This window comes from Aedes albopictus, chromosome 2 (genome assembly GCF_035046485.1).
Source record: "Aedes albopictus strain Foshan chromosome 2, AalbF5, whole genome shotgun sequence".
In the NCBI taxonomy this organism is placed as follows: Eukaryota; Metazoa; Arthropoda; class Insecta; order Diptera; family Culicidae; genus Aedes; species Aedes albopictus.
In genome coordinates, this window is record NC_085137.1 from 104,007,034 (window position 1) to 104,028,654 (window position 21,621).

The following is a 21,621-nucleotide window of genomic DNA, read 5'->3' on the forward strand; positions in this document are numbered from 1 at the left end:
CAAGCGAATTTCTCAAGAACCGAAGGTGTGACGACGAAATGAAAATGTCTTTCAAATTCTAAGGGGCACTTATAAAATAAAGCTCAGTGGTTTCCAATATGAGCTCACAAAACTTAGTGCTGCAAACTCAATCTGGGGCTTCTCAGTCTGGGTCACAACTCACGCGAATTTCTAAAGAAGTGAAATGATTTTTTATCAGTTATCAAGAGATATTTAGTACCATGCTACTTCATCTCAGAATCCCTTCCGAGGGAAGAACTCACGTTTTGCGGGTTTGTCGGGAGTGGGATTCGATTAGTGTTGGGCAATTTTGAATCGATGTTTTTGTTCCGATTAATCGATTTTTTGAATCGATGTTGAAGACACACAAAATCGACCGAATCGATTTTTTACATTCGATTTTTTCTTTCCATTCAAAAGTATTATTTTTTTTTTTTTCAGAATACACTGTAGAATTTTACCATTAAAAATGTACCTGAAATCAAAGTACATAAAATCGAGGGTCTACATAATCTAGGGTTCATTAAATCGAGGCATACCTTTATATCTCAGGTTTCTTGGGAAATTCCCCCGAGGAGTCCCAGTGAATCTTTCTCATGATTCTGGAGGAATCCTTCTTATAGTCTAGACTCTAGAGAGTCCCTTTCAGGGTTCTAGCGCATTCTTCCAGTCCATCTCTGGGTTCCAAACATTTTTTTTTTTTTTTGAGAATCCCTCTAAGGATTCTAGAGAATTTCTCTTCATAATGTGGAAGGTCCCTTCTTAAGATCGCTGTCAATGTTCTGGGGCAATCTTTTTCAGGATTCTAATGGAATGTCTTTCAATACTGTAGGAGAATTTCTCTCAGGATTCTGGATGAACCTGCTAGGGAGTTCTGGGGTTATCCGTCTAAGTATTCTGGGAAAATCCCGAGGAAATACTACTCTCCAGATTCTAAGGCAATCCATCACAGGATTCTGAGACAATCCATCACATGATTCAGGGAGAATCCATCTCAGGAATCTGAGGAAATCGCAGGATTCTGGAAGAAGTCCTCTAAAGATTCTGAAAGAATCCATCTCAGAAAACTGGAGTTATCTCTCCCAGGATTCTAGGGAAATCCTTAATAAAGTTCAGGGAGAATCCCTATTGGAAGAGTCTTTCTCTCTTTTCTGAGATAAGGTCTGCCAGGATGATAATTTTCAGCATTTTGAAGAAATCGCTCTCATAATTTTAGAGGAATCCTCAGAATTATGGAAGAGTCCTTTGAAAATTCTGGACGAATTTTTCTCAGCAGTTATTTATGGGAATACCTATCAAAGTTCTAGGAAATCTCTGGATTCTAAGGGAATTCATTTCACGATTTTGGGGTATTCCCTACCAGGTTCTAAGAAATTTCCGAATGATCTGGGTTGATTCCTCTAAAGATTCTGGAAGACCCACTTTTAGGATCCCACTTGGAGTTCTGAGAAAAACTTTCTCAGCATTCTCAGGAACTCCTCTTAGACTTCCTGGAGAATCATACTCAGCATTCTCAGAATTCTATTCTATTCTATTCTAGTTCTTGCACAGCCAGTATTGAAAAGCATCCTGGAAATATAAAAATTTCTTCTGATATTTTCTTGTCAGCATTAATATTTGCAGCATATCAGAGATGTGACACAAATATTAAAATGGCCAGGCCCACTGTGCAGACTAATGGGTTGGAAGATAATTCAAAAATTTAAGGCAATCAGGTTATCCACTTATGAATAACATGATTGACAAACCTTTTTGAATGGAATGTAGGAAGAAACGAGGACAACCGTACCAACCGTTTCGGTTTAGGGGAATGGTGTTTGAACATAAAATCGTTGGGAGTGGTGCTGCTTAGAAGGTTAATACACACTCCGTTATCGTTGACGTCTCTTCTCCTGGGATGGGATACAGGCATTTCTCCATGTGCCCTGGCTTGAAAGCCTAGGCTTAAGGCGAAACTGGAAGCATTTCCTCATTTTTTTGGTTTTTGATTTTTAGTAAAATAACGAAGCAATATTTTCAAAATCGGTTTTCGTACACATGTAGAGTATGGATCAAGGTATCTCCTGAATTTTTCCCTGGTGGAAAAAGTTTTTCGTTTTTGCAGAAACCATTTTTTTGTGCAATTTTGTTTAAAAATGGTTTCTGCAAAAACGAAAAACTTCTTCCCCCAGGGAAAAATTCAGGAGATACCTTGATCCATACTCTACACGTGTACGAAAACCGATTTTGAAAATATTTCATCGTTATTTTATTAAAAATCAAAAACCAAAAAGTGAGGAAATGGATCCAGTTTCGCCTTAAGCGCCATTACTCGCTCTCTGAAACGAGAAAAAAAAATGTTCCCTTCCCCAGATGTACACAAAATTAAGCACGAAAATAGGTAAATTGCTACAAACACAAATGGCAGATAAATATAAAGTGCGAATTTTAGAAAGTCGTATCATGATTCACAGAAATCAATTTCATCCTCAACCTAGGTTGGATGTGGCTATTATCCAGGGAATGAAATTATCAGCAAATTGAGACGAAAAACGGCGTTTTTCGAGCAACTGATTTTTTTCTGTTTTTACTTGTCCTGTGAGAAATGTTTATCGGTCGTTGCTGTTTGTCCCCGATCAAAGATAGCCGAAAACTGGAAATCGCTCTTTTCATTTTCGCTATCCAACTTTATCGCCTGCAATGTTATCGCGATAATTATCAGAAGGCAAATAACAAAAATTTTCCGCTAACGGAATTGGAACCTAGACCCTCCACAAAAATGTGTATGAGAGCGCACCATAACCACTCGACTACACAAGCTGCTCCAGAGAGGACAGAAATTTTATACATAAAAGCTACAGCCGGTGACGACGGGACTACGGAAAGGCGAACAAAGAGCAGAAGCAAACCAATCAACTTTTCATTGCTGATGATAAGCGATTTTCGGCGCTGCGGAACGAGCGAAAACACATTCTCGAGAGAAACCCGGGTCTGAATTTATCGCACGTCTTTTTTTCGCCGATAATGCGTGTGGGAGAGTTTTCTACTATCGCGATCGTGATCGACAATTTCATTCCCTGCTATTATCACAACGAACCACAATTGCAGATTCACAACTCAATTGCTTTCAATGATTTTGAAAAATTATACCAATTAGAAATCTTGTTCAATCACTTTCTTCCGGAAAGCAAGAAATATGTAGTCGTTCAAAGTCGTGGGATGAGAAGGGTTACACCGAGCATGTGATTATGGGTCTTGATCAGTATGACAGCACTTTGAATGAAAACTTCTGAAGATAAAACTACCAGTTTTATCAAATCTAGATGGGATTATGAACAAAATATCGAAAGGACAAAATGTTAATTTGTGGGAAAAGTTATGAGGCCAACTTTGAGTTCAACTCTGGAAACTGAATTCACAAGAAAGCACAAGAAAAATTTGGATTCTAAATATTGTTTTGTTTGTGGAATGTGTGTGAGCACTTATTGAAAAATATTAATACCAGAAAATACCAAAAAAAAAAAGATCTGACCTTAATGATGACCTTTGTCACCTAACTTGCTCCGTAGACTACCTCGCTACAACTCGCTGGACGTAGATCCCGACTTCAACTGGACCACGTTCACAATCGTTCGGCCGGTATCTTTGACACTTGGATGTCTGCTTCCCAACTCGTTATCTCAGGTAGAATTAAATGTAGCGGTGGAAAATCTGGACGGCTTTCTCCTGGCTGGACAACGTCGACAGCCACTCAATGATGGAACCTGGCAGTTGACGATTAACGTTGGATCACATGTGTTTGGCGCACTAGTTCACTACTCCTGGAACTGGTAGCAGCTCGGACACATAAACTTCAAAGGCAGGCTCCGACAGCCAAAACTTTCGATGCTTTCACTGTTCAATTTTCATATTTTGTTTTATCTTGACGGGACAAAATTGACGGACCAAGAAAATGTTGCTTCCATACTCAGCATTCTCAGAATTGTGGGGAAACTCCTCTCAGAATTCTAGGGAGATCCAAAAAGGATTCTAGTGGCATCCTTCTTAGGATTCTGCGTAAGATCCTTTTGAGATTCTGAGGGAATATCACTTAGTATTCTACGGGTATACTTCTCAAGATTCTCTGAAAATTCGGTTTTCCGGGATAATCTTCGTCAGGATGCTAAGGAAATGTCACTCACGATTCTGGGGAATTTGTCTCATGGTTTTGGAGAAATTCTTGGGATTCAGGGGCTATATTTTTCAAGATTCTAAGGCACTCTCTATCAGAACTATTAATTATTGAAGAATCTCTCACGAGATTCTGGGCAGAAATCTCTGGAAAATTTTGGGTTTTGGAGAATCCCTCGCATAGATTTTGTGATTCCTCTTAGGGTTCGCAAGAAATCCTTCCCAGCATCCTGTTTTCTGTATTCTGGAGCAGTTGCTCCTAGAAATCCCTTTCAGGATTCTGGAAGAATCCCTCTTAGTAATCAGGAAAAATCCCTGGCATGATTATGGGAAGATTCTCTTGACATTCTGGTGTAATAATTTAAAGTATTCTAGAGGAATCACTCTCAGAGTTCTGGGACAATCCCTTTTAGGAGTTAAGGGAACTCCTTTCAAGGATTCTGAGGGAGTATCTTGAGAATTTTTTTTCCAGAATCTTTCAAGAAATTATAACTTCATTTTCTCAGAAGGTAGGTATTTCTTTATTTATTCAGGAATTTTTCCGGGCATTTATTAGAAAATTCCTTAAACAATTCTCAAGAGATTCTTCAGCACTTGCGTGCGCCCTCTTTCATCTGTTTCTTTCTTGTGTATGTTTACAAGAGTGTGGAATCTGAAGTAATTTTTCTGTTTTATTTGGGAATACCTTTCAGAATTCCAGAGAATCCTTCTCAGGATGCTGGGGAAGTCCATTCTAGAAGTTTTCGTAATCCATTCTAGGGAGAATCCTTTTCATATTTTCGCAAAAATCCCTAACAGGTTTCTAAATATGTTTCTCTCTAGAATCTGGAAGAATCCTTCTTATGATGCCTCTCAGAATTCTGAGGGAATCACTCTGGGGAATACCTTTCGGGATTTTGGCAGAGTTGTTGTCAGTATTCTGAAGGAATCCACCCAGGATGTTGGGGAAATTCTGGGAGAATACATTAAAGGATTCTGGAGGACAGGCCCGCGAACAGAAAAGGCATCAAGGGAAGAGTTTTTCCTAGTTTTAACAAAGGGTGGAGGGGCGTTTAGTGTATGGAACATCGGTAACGGAAGGGGTTTAACCCCCAAAAACCCTCCCTTGTGCACGGGCTTTTTGGAGGAATTCTTCTCAGGATTCTGGGGGAATCCAATCTCCCAGAATTCTGTGAGAGTATATCTCAGGTTTCTTTGGCAACCACGCAGAGTATCTCAGGATTCTGGTGTAATCCTTCTTGGGATTCTAAGCTACTCTTTTCAGGATTCTGAGCCATTTATTTTAAGTTTTTTGGGGAATTCATCTTAGAATTTCGAAAATCTTTTCCTTTTTTTCAATATTCTAGATGAATTGATTTCAAGAATGTGGAAAAATCGCCCTTGGATTTCGTCTCAGGGTTTTCAGATAATTTCTCTTAGGATTCTGGGACATTTTGAGAGAATCCCAAGGGAAAACTTCTCTCAGGATTCTGAGACAATCTATCACAGGATTCTGGGAGAATTCCACTCTGGGCTCTGAGACAATCCATCTCAAAGATATGGAGTAACCTCTCTCAGGAAATTGAGAGAAAATTCCTACCAAGATAACGGAAGAGACTTGTTTTTTTTCGCTCCGAATTCTAATGTTATCTTTTCAGAATTCTGAAGAAATCTCTCTCATAATTCTAGAATTCAGAATTCTGGAGGAGTCTCTTTAAAGATAATGGGGGAGTTTTTCACAGCAGTATGCGGGCATTTATCACAATACTATATTGGTATACTTCTCAGATTTCTGGGAAATGACAGGATCTCAAGATTTTCCTTTCGATTCAAAAACATTAAATTTCATTTGTTTTGTAGAATGCACTGTCTCAACGTTATTTCCATTTTCGTATCAGAGTATTGTATTAATACAAATAAATCATACCCTGAACTTGAACTACATGCAGTAAACGAATCATTTCATAGTTTTGTAATATGTTATAATATCGAATCGATGTGGAAACATCGATTTAAAGCATTCGATTAAATCGGTGAATCGATTCTGCTGATTCGATTCGAATCGATTCACAAAAATCGATAACTCAGCCAGATTCGCCCAATACTACTTGGAAGATTTTCATTTTACCATAAACTGGCAACCATCGAATTTTGCAACACGACTATTCCAACGAACATTATTTCTTTACAATGGACGAATAAACCACTCTAAGGCTTGATTTTAAAATTTTTAGCTGAATAAGCTGTTATTCAGCTAACATTTGTCGCTTGGGATATGCGTGGTAGTGCCTCTTGAGATATACAAGATGATAAACATTTTCACTTTAGATTCTAGAGAAATCAGTGAAGCCTGTGATCCTGTATTGGGAATCACACAGCTTAGCAATACCACTACTCAAGTAACCACAAGCATTATATCATTGCACGAATTGGACTGAATATCAACCTTTGCAATGCAAAATGCAGTAATTCTACAGGTGTCATTATCAATGTAATGATGCATTACTTTTTTCTTTACGAAAATTGAATTTCAAGGATCTCCCTAACATAATTCTTTAACAACGGTTTCTTCTGCAAAGTTGCTCCAAATAACTTATTCTACAATTCTGTAGAACATTTTGAAAACCAGATGATACATCAGGTACACTAGAGCAGCGTTTCTCAAATCATGGGTCGTGACCCACTGGTGGGTCGCGGGCTGATATTTAGTGGGTCGCGAAGGTTTAGGCCAGTGGTCCTCAGTCTAACTGTCTTTGCGGGCCAAAATTGAATTTTGAAATGAGTCTGCGGGCCGCAAGTCATTCAAGTGTTTTTTTTTTAATTAGTTTTAAGATTCAACACAAAATCCATTTGTTTGATTTTTTGAAAATATTGAGCAAGAGCAAAAAACTAAACAATCTCCAGTTATCAGGAGATTTATTTCACTTGAAAAAATCCTGAAAATCTAATTCCCTATGATTTTTAGGTTTTTTTCAAGATCGTAATATTTAGGTTTTGTAGTTCTTGTTATAATAATGTTGGGCAAATTATTTCAGAACAGTTATAATAAAATAAGTCATGGTGTCATGGCTAAAAAATATGGACGTCTTTAACAATATTATGGATAAACTTACAGCGTACTTGTAACGCAAATTATAAGTGCACAATTTTTGAAGTCCTAGACACGAACACGGACACATTTCTTATAAACACCTGGATCCAGTTTTGACAAATTTCCGAATGGAGTTTCTTACTGCAGCTCAGGAAAAGCGACACTAGTTTTACCAAGCCGAAAGCCCCAAAAAAAAAAGCCGAAGAAAGACAAAAAAATTCGGCAAAACTTTTGTGCGGGTTTTTTTATCTTGTTTTGGGATTTTTTGGCTTGGCAATACTAGTATATCGAACCCTTTACTTTAAAAAAATCGGGGACTTCTCGTGGATTTTGGGAAATTTCAGAATGATTTGTAGGGATTTCAGCGTTCTCGAAAGAAATTATGAAAAAAACTGCCTGGAGATACTGTTGTGGAAGTCCTTGATGATTTTTTAAAATTTTTTCTTGTGTGATTTCTCAGGAACTCAATGAAGAAAAACCTACAGACATGATTTTCTGAGCAATGTGTGCAAATATTTGTAACCGATTTAGAATAGATATTTTATGAGGAATTTCCAAAAGTATTGCTAGGGGAGTGAAAAGTATCTTGCCCAATTCCTGAAGTTTTAGCGAAATTCAGAAAGTTTAGATACTGGAAAATTTCAGTAGTTAACATTCATTCTCATAAATGTTTTAAAATATGATGAAATTTCTGATTTTCATTATGGAATTTATGAGTGGGCCACTTTTTATTACATTTCAAAATGAGTTCGCGGGCCGCACTAAGCCTGGTCGAGGGCCGCAGTTTGGTGACCACTGGTTTAGGCGTTATTGTAATAAATATCTTCCTTAACTTCCTTAACTTATGTCGAAAAAAATATCAAAAACTCTCTTTAAAAATCGATAGAAAATTTTCTAGAAACAAGGTTCCTTTTTAATTTTTCCCAAACTTCTGTATTATGAGTCACAGTCGAAGCAAATCGAGTATTGAAGCTATTCTGTATTCTAAAATCTGTTTTTAACGATGAAATTCATTATACGAAGGTCTAAAATTCTGAGAATGTTTAAGAATTCTCCAAATTTTCTGTTCTTGAAGGATAAGTTCAAGTTAGATTGGTGCTTGTATTTTACATTAAAGAGTAGTTTTTTATTGAAAATTTGAGTACATAGTTAGAATTACAAAAAGTAGGGATATCAAAAATCAGGCGGAAAATTACTGAATTTCGAAAACAAACCATCGACTTTTTGGTTATGTCTACGAAACATATGTATATTTATAAAGGCTTCGGTAAAGCTTCCCTATAAAAAATAGCTGAAATCGAAAGAAAATTCTTAAAGTTCTGCAGAAGGATTTAATTGCCATCACATCTCCAAAGTCTTTGTTGAAAGTTTATATTTTCTTTATCCTTGAACGTGTGCCAAATCTGTGGAGTTCCATATTATTACATGGAGCCAAAAAGGTTCATTTTTTCATTAGAAGCGTACCAGCTTATCTCAATGTCTTAAGGCACATGTTTTACAGAAGCATATTTCTTGGGTATTTTAATCTTATTTTGATTATCAGAAAACGAACCTTGTATATTAAAAAAAAAAATTAAACTATCATGAAGTAAATGTTACGTAACTCAAGCTAATCGCAACCTTGAATTGGTCACTTTTAACTCATATAAGCTTATCTCACAACCATAGCGATAAAATGTAATTAGTCCTAATCTTCTAAAATAACTTTTTTTTGTGCAACAACTTGGTGGTGGGTCGCCAAATTCTATTTCAATCCAAAGTGGGTCGCAGTCTAGAAAAGTTTGAGAACCCCTGCACTAGATAGACCATCTTAATTTCACAATGATAAGGATAAAGAGAAAGAAGAAACATTCCCAAAGACATCATGTATGTAAAACTAGAGGTTTAGGCACGACCATTTTAGTCGTCGTAAATACGGTTCTGGATGTATTTTACAATGGTTTCTCAACAATATTGAATCTATAAGTTTCATTTTAGAAATATCACAGCGGTTACAAAATATTTTTATCAGCATTCTTTCTTATGTCTTTTCATAATTCCAATCGTTTCAGAAATTCGTACAACATTACGCACAAAACGTATTTCCCAAAAAAAATCATTCTGTGACTGTCACATTCTCCTCGCATGACTGGACTGAGTCTGAGCTATTCCAGTGAAATGTGCGATGCAGCAGACAAGGTCTTTCTTGCCACTTACTTATGTCTCTCTTCCGTTCTTTGCTGCCTTTCTTTTTGCTGGCCAATTGTCTCAAATGCTATTCCCAAAACATGCTGCAGCAATGAAACAACGCCGACTGACTGACTGACTGACCAGATGCGAACCGGTCAGTTAGTCAGTCGACGACCGACCAGTCGGAGTCACAATTTTTATGTGTGTTTATGCCAAAATAATAACATTTCTTTTTCTGTGTGGATTGTTTTTTTTCTGTCGCTCAATTTGGAACCCCCGTGAACAAGGTATCTACCATGTGAGCACGATGAACAAAAATTTTGTGCTCCTCATCGGGTACATGTTGTTCTAGTTTCCCATCGTCATACCCGGACACATGGATGAACTTCGCAGTTTACTTGGGACAATTTATCATTTCACGCAAAAAAGGGGTCAAAAAGGGTACGCGATGAGGTGTCCTCGCATCGTTTCGCTGCGGTTTTGTGACTTATTCGACATGGTGGGAAATGTTTGGCCTTAAGAACTGCGGACGTGTGTATAGTACTAACTGTTTTCTCTTGAATTTCTTTTGTTTTCGCAGATTTATCGCCTGTGAACTGGACCAAGAAGTCGTCCATCAACTGCTACAACATCGAGGAGGGTCGTGTTATCGAGAGGCCCAAAGGTCGCTACATTTCGCCAATTCGAATCAAAAACAAGCAACAAGCGCTTGCGCAAGGCATTGCTGGATCGGGAGGGGCTAGTACGCCTGTTAGTCGAAGGATTCTTCAACGAGACAAGGGGTCCGTGGATGGTGGAGGCTCGGTGGTGGATGGCAGTTTAGCTAAATGCTTAAGTAAATCGATTGGTAATATTAGTGCTTCGATAGGAGACAAAAGTCCTTCACTGAGCCATCGGTCGATCGTGTATCGAGAAAAGGAGAAAAAGAATCCTTTGGGCAGCACTCGGTTATCCTGCTACCAAACTATCAACTTCGAGTCAAGTGAGAACGTGAGTAAAAGTCAACTGTACAAGTCAGTTGATGATTTAATCTTTCTCAATGGATCCAATGCGGCGGACGATTGTGAAACGGACTTTTCCTACGATAGTGCAGTGAACAAAGAGCGAAGTCTGTTCAACGTCAGCGCCACTCCCAACCACCTAAACCAAAGTCTTATCAATAGTAGCGTTAGTAGTAAAAGTTACAACAGCCGAACAGCATCAACCACAGAGCAGCAGCAGCACTTATCAGCAGTGGTCGGAGTAGTAGCTGATGAACCAAAGAACGAGCTGTCGAACATGGCTGGTAACCGGAGCGATCACGACGAAACCTACGGGTTCTCCCAAATGAAGGAAACCTCGTTTGAAACCATGTATAGGCTCAAGTTAAATGCACTAAAACACGAAGAACAGAAAACGCCCTCCAAAAAGAAGGACAATTTTACCAACAAAATCAAAGCTATGTCCGACCGAACGCAGAAACTGTTCTCGAAAATCTACTCCAACTCATCCTACAAAACCAACAGCACAGGTGAAAACAACTTCCACTCAGGCCATTCCAAGTCGCTCAAAAAATCTCCATCGAAAGTATCTAACAACCGACGGAGCGTTAGCTACGGCGCCCTCCCCGGACTGGCAGATTTCCAGAAAGACATAGAAAAATCTCCACACGATCCCAAACTAACAGACGATGACCTAAATGGCACCGTCATCCACTTAGCTCCTCCCACCAATCGACACGACGCGGAAGACTGCGATTCGGGAATTCTGGTAAACGAATCCGGTGCTTCTTCGATCCTGGAAACAGAAGACGTATTCCTTCCGAGCATTCCTTCCAAAGTGATGAACAACAACACGGAAAATACCGAATTCAAACTGGTAACGATCAAACTGGACGAATGCAGCGAAGAAGCCGAGAACCTCGGCATCATTGTAAGTCCTATGAATAACGGCGACGGTGAGGTCAGCAATCGGTACAAGGTAGCCCATGTGCTACCGGGAGGCTTGGTGTACACGTAAGTAACTTCCTTTGCTAACACCACTATCCCGATAAAACCCAAAACAACCATTTCCAAACCATTTTAGGGAAGGCACCGTTCAACCAAACGACGAGATCGTCAACATCCTTGGCAAACGATTGCGGGGCCTCTCGATGCGACAGGTTCAGGACCTGCTGAATGGGTGCACTCGGCGGGGCAGCGGCCGTACCAGTATCGATCTTGTCATTTGTAGGAGTAAAGTAAATGATACTGATCTGGACCAACTGCAACAACAACCACCGCCAGTGAACCGACGGTTGTTTCGGAACAATCGGATGATTTCACTGGATTCCTACTTGGATCAGGAGGAGAAGCCGCATGTACAACAGCATCTTCATCACCATATCGACGAACAACAACACAGCGATGCGAGCTCCGATCATGATAACTACGCTTCGATAGCTATCAAGTGAGTGAACGTTTGGTTTTCGTAGATATTATGTATTTTAGAAGAATGTTTAGTGGAATTGTATGAGCTACATCTGCACTTAACGCCAGCATATTGGATTCCCGGTCAGCCCAGGAACTTCACACGTATAGGAAATTTCCCTGACTTCCTTGCGCATATGTAGAGTATCTTGGTGTCTGACACACGCAGTGTTGGAAATACTCACTTTTAAAGAGTTATACTTACTTGCTATTATCTCAGTTCAGAAGCATGCTATCAAAAAACGGTGTTTTAAGGACTTTTACATTGTAGTTTTATCTAAAAGTTTGCTGAATATGGTAAAGGTCGCACACACATACCAAAGTCGTGAATAAGGTAAGTCAAAATACACTAACTTATGACGTTTTTCTTTTTGAACCTGGGTTGAAACTGGATTGGCATAAAATATGCAAACAAACATTAGTGCAAGCGAAACCGGAGCCGGGTAGGGGTTGGAACTGTGATCTCATCTAGTTCCAACCCAGGTTGCAACTGAATCAAAAAGAAAAACGGCATTATACTCACCTCATGCTCACAGCTCTCTCACGACTTTGATATGAGTGTATGACCTCTGCTTTCTTAGGCAAAATTTTAGATAAAACTACAATGTAAAAGTCATTCAAACACCGTTTTTTGATAGCATGCTTCTGAACTGAGATAGAAGCAAGTGAGTATGGTTTTTGCAAGTGAGTATTCCCAACACTGGGCACTCGATGTATAAATGCCAAATGGCCATTTTTGGTTAATAACTGCGGAAATGCTCAGCAGAGAAGCAGGCTTTGCTCTAGTTATGCCCAGAAGATGAAGTAACTGTTTAGTACTACAAATAAATAAGTCCTTCTTACACTACAAAATCTTAAACAAATAACAATTGAAAGTCTATATTTTACTAGAATGTTAATCAAAAGTAGCCTGTTATCATACTTTCATGAAATTAAAAGCGAGTACAACTTCACAGCGAAAACAAAAAAAAAAGGCACCAGTTTGTAATAAGGATTGTGAAGGTAATTTTCATGCCGTTATTCCACAATTTTTCACCGTGGATTCTCAATGTGCCATTGTGATCTATGCACATAAATTCTGTTTCAGTCCTTGACGTTTCAGGACCGGTTTGGACTCCTTTGACATGCTGACATGCTGTGTTTATGCTGTAGTAAATCTTAGGCGGTACGAATGAAATTACATTTCGGAATAGGGGAAATTTACAGTTTTTTTTCCTGATAAGATTAGCGATTTAATCTACGATAGACCGAATTCTGCTAGGACTACCACGCGAATCTTGTGGGAAATATTGTGGAATTCCAAAAGGCCAGGGCGATCTTTGGTTTGACTTTGAGGAAAATTCAGTGGGAATTCGATTACGATTCCGGTGAGAACTTCTACTAGTGTATGCAGGAAAATTATGGTGGTATTCTGGGAATGAATATCACTAAAACTTGAAGAACTATTGGCATTACTATTGGAGGAAACCCAGCAGTATTACTCCTTGAAGAATTCTTAAAAATCTGCTGAAGGAATTATTTGGGAAATTGTTAGAGAAATGGCCTGTGTGCTTTTTTATGATGCTCAGAGAAGAATTCTATAAGGTAATCTATGAAAAAAAAAACTCCTACAAAAATTCAGTTATATACTCTCGTAAGAATTCTCTTAGAAAAATATCTGGAGCAGACCAAATAAGCTTATGGAACAATTGCAGAATCATGTGCAGATATTATAGAAGCAATTCTCGGAGGATCACAAAAGCAGTTCTTGGAAGAATATATTTAGCAAGAATTTATTAGATGAATCTCGGAAGGATGTCTTGGATGAATCCCAGAGCAATTCTCTGGAGAAATCAAAGAAGGAACTCCCGAAAGAATTTCAAAAGTAATACCGAAACGAATCTTGACAATAAATCTCGGGTAATCTCAGGAGAAAATCCTCGAGCCCAGAAGGAACCATGGGAGAAACCCACGAGAAACTAATTGAAGAATCCTAGGAAGAGAACGTCAAGAGCTCGCGGAAGAATGGAGAAGACCCAGAATGTTTGCCTGGAGAAATCCTGCAGATATTGACGGTTTCCCCCTTATCGAGCGCGACGATTTGAATCCGTCGCGGATGAAACCGTCGCCAGAATCGTCGCAGCCAATCAGCAGACGGGAGTCTGACGTTGCGATAATTCAGAAATGCCGACTGGAAGTTGGCAGCGCGTTTTGTTATGAATGCAACGTACAATATCTGGATGGATTTCCTAGAAGCATCACCAAAGTTATCCGTAGAAGAATACAGGAAAGATTTCCAACAAGAACTCCTGGAGGAATCCCTGAGCGAGCTATTGGATTAATCTCAGAAGGAAATCCTTGATTAATCACAGAAAAAAAGGAACTTCTTGGTAAACCTTAGATAGAATTCCTGGAGAAATCTCAGAAGCAAGTCAGGGTTAATCTAAGAAGAAAATGGAATCCCAGAAGGAATTCTGAGAAAAACCGATGAAGAAACTTCCGAAAGGATTTAAGAAAGAGCTCTTGGGGTAATTTCGGAAGAAGAATGCTTCAATATAAGAAATTCCAGAAGGAACTCCATGAAGAATTCCACAAGAAACTCCTGGAGAAATCCTAAAAGTATCTCCTGATTAATTTTAGAAGAAAATTAGGAAAGAAGGAACTCCAGGAAGCACTCCATAAACAACCCGTGCTGTAGCTCCTGGAGGATTTCTCAGAATTGCAAAAGGAAGAATTCCTAAAGGAACTCCTTGAGACAAGGATCGGTATATTCGCCTCACTCCATTCATATTCACTCCTCTTTGCTGAAGCAAATCGAGAAAGATGCAGCAAACGGATCGTCGTGATCAAACACGCAACCCCATCACCAGTGGGAAGCGATGAGCCAGCTGCTTGACATGAATATTCGTTGCCATTCGTCGCAGTTTGGATCGCAAGCGAATGAATGAATGGCGAATGGTGAAGAATGCTGGTGAGCGATCGAAACGGCTATTATCATAAGTAGAAGAGAATTTCTGCATGTACTGCATACATTTTTACTGTATTATTGTTGAAATGCTAGATTAGCAAAGAAAATAATTCGAAAACATCAAAAATTCGTATGCACAATATCAATCGCATCACTCACGAATCGCATTCGCTTGCGATGCGAATGTGGACGAATGAGTCATTTCCAAGCGTGGCTTCCCACCGTTCGCCGGAGTTTGCTATCGTCGCTGACAAGCGTACACACGAACTAAAGCGACAACCGTTCGCTGCTGACTGTCTTCGAATGTGGAAGAAGATAAAAAGTGGAAATCAGGAACCCTGCCTTGAGAAATTTCAGCAGTGACTTCTGAAATAATCTCAGAATGAAATCTAAAGTGGAGGAATCACTGAGGATGGAAGAATACTGAAGGAGGGAAGTGAAGAATTGCTGGAGGAATCCCAGAAGAAACTCCTGGCGGAGTTTTGGTCTAATTCTTGGGAAAATCCCGAAAGAAATTTCTGGAGGCATCTTGGACGAATTTTCTAGAGTATACATGGGATTTTTCAAGAAAATAATCTTCTGGGAAGTTTTCTAGAATTCCCCAATTTGAGATTTCTTCCAGGAGTATCTTCTGAGTATACTCCAAGAGTTCGTTCTGAGATTCTTTTTGTAGTTCCTGATGGAATTGTTTGAGCAGTTCTTTCGAAGATTTCTTAATGAGCATTTTCTGGGATTACTTTTGTTCAGGATTCCTCCTTTTGAAATTTCTTCAAAAGCTCTTTCTGGTATTCCTCCAGATTGTAACTTACCTTCGTTACGCCCGCTCAGTCCCAAGGACTCCCAGCCCACTCAGGGTCGGCTAGTTCCGCCGAGGCTTTGCGAGAAGAGGGGAAACAAAGGATTGGAATGTTTGACGGCTTTATTAAAAGTCCTAAGTGTCCCTACGGCCCTAACTCCTACCTATTCAACAATGTGGTACTTATAGGAAGTGTGTGGTGTTAGTGTAGGGGCCCTGATGAACTCCGCCTGACCGTCTCGTTGGCCGGTGCCGCCGTCGCTTGGCACTCGTGTCCTGTCCGGCCGGAATTGGCCGATCCGCTGGCCGGTACCGCTGTCGCTTGGTGCTCGTATTGCTCCTGTCCGGCCAATATTGGCCGAGTCGCTTGAAAACCTGCCGGGCACCGTTCGTCCGCTCACTACGGCCGCGTGGGATTTCCTGGCCCGTCCGTCAACGTTGCACGTGTCTTGCCTGGGGGTTTCCAGGGCCTGGGGTCCACCCGAAACCTGGTGCTTCAGATGACTGCTCCCGTCACTGGTACGCTTCACCGGAGTTCGTCCGGAGGATGTATTACGCAGTCCTATTCTGGAGCTCTTCACTGCTGGCCACGTCACTATGGTCCTCGCTGTGGGTAAATGCGGCCCTCAGAGGACTGTTTATTCCGCCACTGATCCTTCGCAGCACCTTTACAACACACAGGTAGGCTACCCTTCTATCCTGGGAGGATCTAATTCCGTCCCAACACTTTTGTATTACTTCTTAAAAACTTCCAAACACTTGTGGCTTCTATGGTGGTCTACAAGAAAGTGGACGAGCTTAGGTCTCGGATCCCACTCGGAACCGGCGAATAGCCCTTTTCCCACGGTAGCTGTCGAAGTGCCAAACCGCATCGGCTACCAAGCGCTGTCTGCATGGGGTGTTTTGTGGTCGTGTAGTGTTGTGTGTCAATTAAACAAATTGTGTTCTGTATTTAGTGTTAGGCTTTAATTTGACCGTTAGCCGTCCTCCTATCTATCTGATATGGTAATTGCATGGGTATTGTTTAAATATAGCTCCATGTTTTAGTAATATTTTAGGTATTTATTTATTTATTTATTTTATCTTAATATTGAGCATAATCTCCCCTACTAGCTAGCTAATGAAATCCTTTGTCTTCCCTCTTAAATTTATTTATTACACTGAGTCATGACTGAAAATCTTTGAAAAAGAGTGGACATCGCGAAGCGACTGGTCACAAGATATTTCTCTAAGGATTTCTCCAAGAGTTCTTCTCACATTCATCTAAAAGTTCCTTCTAGGACTCTTCAAGGAGTTGTTTTTCCTACTTCTAATAAACCTTCCCAATAAACTTTTTTTGGCATTCCCCAAGAAGTTCCTTCTAGGAATCTTTCAAGTTCCTTCACGGAAAGGCATTTAGAAGGTATCCTAAAACTCGTGGAGGAATCCCGAAACTACTAAAAGAAATCTAGGAAGAATTTTTGAGGAAATCTCAGAAGGATGGCGAGAAACTCGGAACGAATTCCTGGAAGAAACCCTAAAAGAAATCTTGGGGGAATCTCTGAACGAATAGTTGAAGGAATCCCGAAACGAATTTCTTGAGGAATCCTGCAACATCTAAGAATCTCAGAAGAAATTCTTGAAAATTTCGGAAACAATTCCTGAAGATATCTCTGAAGAAGTGCCTGAAGGAATCTCAGAAGAAACTTTTAGGAGAATCCCAAGAATACCTAATATCTCTGAAAAAAAAAATCGGAACGAATTCCTGGAAGAATCTCGGTAGAAATTTGCGAATCCCGCAAATAATTGCCCGGGAATAATCCCTGAAGAATCCTGAAGGAAGTTTCTGGAGAAACCGAGAAAGAAATTTATGGAAAAAATCCAGAAAGAGTGCCAGAATATATTCCTGGAAGAATTCCTAGGAAAGACCTGGAGCAATTCCAGGATGAGCTGCTGGGGAAACCCCATGAACAAGTTATGGATTAGTTCACTTATCAACACATGAGAATCCATATTTTGAATTCAATACATCCGACCAGATGCGTCGCAGTAAGTTCAAATATGTATATCATCATATGCGATCATCGATGCGATAACAAAATGTTAGAATTACGTAAAATTAACTTCTATACAACCAAAACTTGCGCTGTCGTAACTAATATATAACATGTGTGTTACTTGGGTTTTTATGGGATTCCTGGTTGTCTGGGTAGATTCAAATGTGGTATGATGCTTCTTGTCTTCGCATACCTTTCATAAGGTTACCGAAAATGCTGTGATTAGATGTGTCGCATGCATTTTGCTGCACTTTCATATCAGGCCCTTCCTGCGGTACTAATTCGGAATACACGAACATTACCGGTTAAACCTACAGTCACTATATATACAGTCTGACGGATAGAACTATCGGAGCCAATTCAATCGGAGCCAATGAAACTTAACTTTTCAAGAGAGCTTGAATATGAGGGGAGTGTTATATCCGGAAGGATAATTAATTTATGCTCTGAAAACACAAATCAAAGCTTGAACTTTTTCTAGTGTTGCCGGTATATTTGGTTAGATTCTTCAGTTGCTAGTTCTTAGGATTTTATATTTGCCAGACTGTATATATAGTGACTGTGTTTCAATACAATGATACAGTAAGACAAAACTCCATGTCGAATGAACCATCGTTGAACTGAGTTACACAATTCGTTGAGCTGAGTTGATCAGAAGACATTTTATGCATTTTGGAGTGGATTGGAGACATTTTGTGCACTGTTCTTTTATGTGCACAGAATCTGTGGGTCACTTGCTTATTAGAGTAGGGGAAAGATGCTATTTTTCAAACTTTGAAAGAATCCAAAGTTTAACAGCAACTTAACAATATTTGTATGGAACTTCAGCGGAAACAATCACGAAGTCCCTGCCTTTATTTTTTTGCGTTTTTAAAGTTGGTTCGTTAAACACTAGTGGTGCACATCTGCCATGGAGTTAAGATAACACTTGAAAGGGACACCATAGGCACCAACAACCATGCGTCTCCATTAGGGCAGTTCAGACTTTAAACATTTCAAAAATTCAAAGCTCCCATATGTTCATTACAATCCTTGGTGCAAAACTAGAGTTCTGTCAAATTTTCAGCCATTTCGGTAGTGATTTAATGGTGGCCCAAAAGCAAAATAGGTTTATATGGGAATTACTATGGAGAATTTTCGAAAAAGGTTCTTCTCGTTGTAGAGCATTACCACATGGATAAAGTCATAGGGTCAAAGCCGAATTGGATTCTTCAGATTTCAATGATGAATGTAGCCGAAGACCGGAACTCATTTCGACAATCGGATATAAAGTTATTAAACAAATTCTCACTCGCATGCGCATCTTCATACACGATTCCCTTCAAGGTGTGCAAGAAGGTAACACGCATACTATGATTGCGTGTCAAGCATGTCGATCGAGCTGTGGTCTTCTGTTCATGCAGGCATGGATGAATATCGATTAATAACTTCTGTCTCGTGAGTCGAAACGAGTTGCGGTCTTCGGCAACATTCATCTTTGAGGTCTGAAGAATTCAATTCGGCTTTGACCCTATAACTTTATCCATGTGGTTAAGCTCTACAACGAGGAGAACCTTTTCCGAAAATTTTCCATAGTAATTCTCATATAAACCTATTTTGATTTTGGGCCACCATTAAATCACCACCGAAATGGCTGAAAATTTGACAGGACTCTAGTTTTGCACCAAAGATTGTAACGAACATATGGGAGCTTTGAATTTTTGACATGTTTAAAGTTTGAACTGCCCTAGTCTCCATGTGTGTTGCTCAATGGTTAATTTACTAACAAAATTACCAGAGAACCTTTATTAGGCTGTCACAAATTTCGATTTTCTCTTATGTTAAAAGTTTGATGAAAAATACTTCATAAATAAACCGGCTAACAAATTGAATGATTGATAGCATTGTTACGTGAATATTGTAATCATAATCCTAATATTGTAACTGAAGCTATCAAGCAGTTGCCCAGCTGTCAAAAGGTGATATCAAACAATATGTTTGAAATAAATTTTGGTTTTAAAATGAAGTTCAAAATATCTGAAAAAATCTTAGTGGTTCAGAATAAAGTGTTTTTTCTTGAATAAATAAAAAATCAATATTTGTTTTTAAATTTAAAAGCCCAATTATTTTTCAAGCAATTTATGGTGAAGGTTTAAAGGGGCTAAACATAAAATTCTCAAGAGCACAAATCGGAAGAACGAAATATCGGTTTGCGCTGAAAAATTGATCGATTGGTCATCACCAGCAGGTATCCAATTGATCAACTTTTCAGTATACACATACATCATCGGGTCTTTCTTATATGTGCTCTTAAAAGATGTAGGTGTGGCTTCGTTATATCTTCACCTTAACAGGCACCATGATGAAAGTTTGATTACGGCTTTTCTGCGCACTTACCGAAGATATTACATGAGACATAGAATCTCACCATGTTCAAACAAGTTCTGAAAAACGGTCGACGATTATGAAAAGAAGTGTTTAAGAACTTCCGAATCTACCGATATTCCTCCATCTCGCCAGAAATCCACATGTAATTCATTATTGATCAGGTATGAAGTTCGCCTGAATTCAGGTTCTGACTCAAAGAGTTTCGTTCAAGCAATTTCAAGAACAACAAATCAGTATCAAAATCACATCGGTGCGCGGTGTGCTAAATATATCAAAATCGATTCAGAAAACTCATTAAAATTTCAACCAAGCTTCAATTTTTTCTAACATTTTTTGCAAGTGCGCGGTGCAGGAATCAATTTCCAAAAAGTGCACCACGAGACGAAAGGTCTGAAAACCCCTGACATAGTGTATTAGAAAAGCAAAAATCCTAACCCACTTTATTCCCCTTCTTTTCAACTCTCATTTAACTATTTAATACGTATCTTATAATACAAAATCAACTAAGCTCATTACCTTTGCCATTCCAGAATCGACGGCAGCAAGTACAACACCCTTGGAACACCTCGCCGCCAGAAGAGTCTTTCGATGGCAGCGGCCAACAAACGTCCTCAGTCACCGTCTCCTCCCTGCGACATGCCCAGCATTGAGGTAGACTCACAGCCACCCTCATTGGACTGCGTAAAGCGAAGATCCTTCACGAAAAACACCACCAACAGCAGCAGTGCGACAAATTCCACCAAACTCATCCGGAGATCGCTCGTTGGCAAACAGTCACCAACGTTCAACGGGGATCAAGTTACGAAGAGTACCATGAATCTCTGCGATGACGAGAAGTTGGAACTCGGTGGAACATCCGACGATGCCGAAACAAGCAGTGGAACAGGTTCCCTCGATATGGACAAAAGCATGACCAATTTCTGTACCCTCCCGCGGAGGCCAAAGAGCTCGCTGTGCACATTCCACACGGTAACCTTCGAAAAAGGGCCCGGGAAGAAATCACTTGGGTTCACGATAGTCGGTGGACGGGATAGCCCGAGGGGAGCCTTGGGCATTTTCATCAAAAGCATTCTACCTACGGGCCAGGCCGCCGAAGACGGGCGACTCAAAGCGGGTGACGAAGTGCTGGCAGTCAATGGGCAAGTCTGCCACGATCTGACCCATCTGGAAGCGGTCAAAATGTTCAAGAGCATCAAAACAGGCGAAATTGTTCTTCAACTGTGCCGAAGGAGTAAGGTGCATCGCGGAGAACAGTCCGGAGCACAGTGCTGAAGTAGTCCAAAAGTGACATTTTATAATAAATCTTTGTTTTAAAAGGCTGTGTAGGAATTTGTAAGGGGTAAATATATGATTGTGCAATTTATTTCGAAACAGAACATAATATCGACAAACTGTAGAAAAAAAACTACTTATTGAGAAGAGACTTATTAGAATAGATGACGTCGGGAAAGGTCAAGCCGAATGAACAAATGAATTGTCTCGAATAGAAGCAGTTTCCTAATTGGAAATATATACCTACCGGAATGAATGTAATTTATGTACCGACATGAATCCTAAAATATATTATACCATAATGAATCAGCGCGTTTTTGAATGGCGTCTGGCACCCAAACGGTCGTCACTATTATCACAGATCAAAC

The 21,621-nt window shown here is 39.7% G+C and overlaps 1 protein-coding gene across 2 annotated transcripts in view; it reads left to right on the top strand.

The window, feature by feature from the left end:
* The window catches only part of LOC115255048 (tyrosine-protein phosphatase non-receptor type 13), a 401,461-nt gene extending 379,902 nt beyond the window's left edge, over positions 1-21,559 (top strand). Inside the window, exons 1-4 of one of the 2 annotated variants that reach the window (XM_062850166.1) lie at positions 9,245-9,675; positions 9,969-11,382; positions 11,453-11,815; positions 20,512-21,559. In XM_062850166.1, the coding sequence (XP_062706150.1) occupies positions 9,588-9,675; positions 9,969-11,382; positions 11,453-11,815; positions 20,512-21,253 (2,607 nt within the window). In that variant the 5' untranslated portion in view covers positions 9,245-9,587 and the 3' untranslated portion in view covers positions 21,254-21,559. Of the gene's footprint in view, positions 1-9,244; positions 9,676-9,968; positions 11,383-11,452; positions 11,816-20,511 lie in introns of those variants that run through there. The other variant, XM_029852804.2, reaches the window with a different exon arrangement.
* The last annotated feature ends 62 nt before the right edge of the window (positions 21,560-21,621 follow it).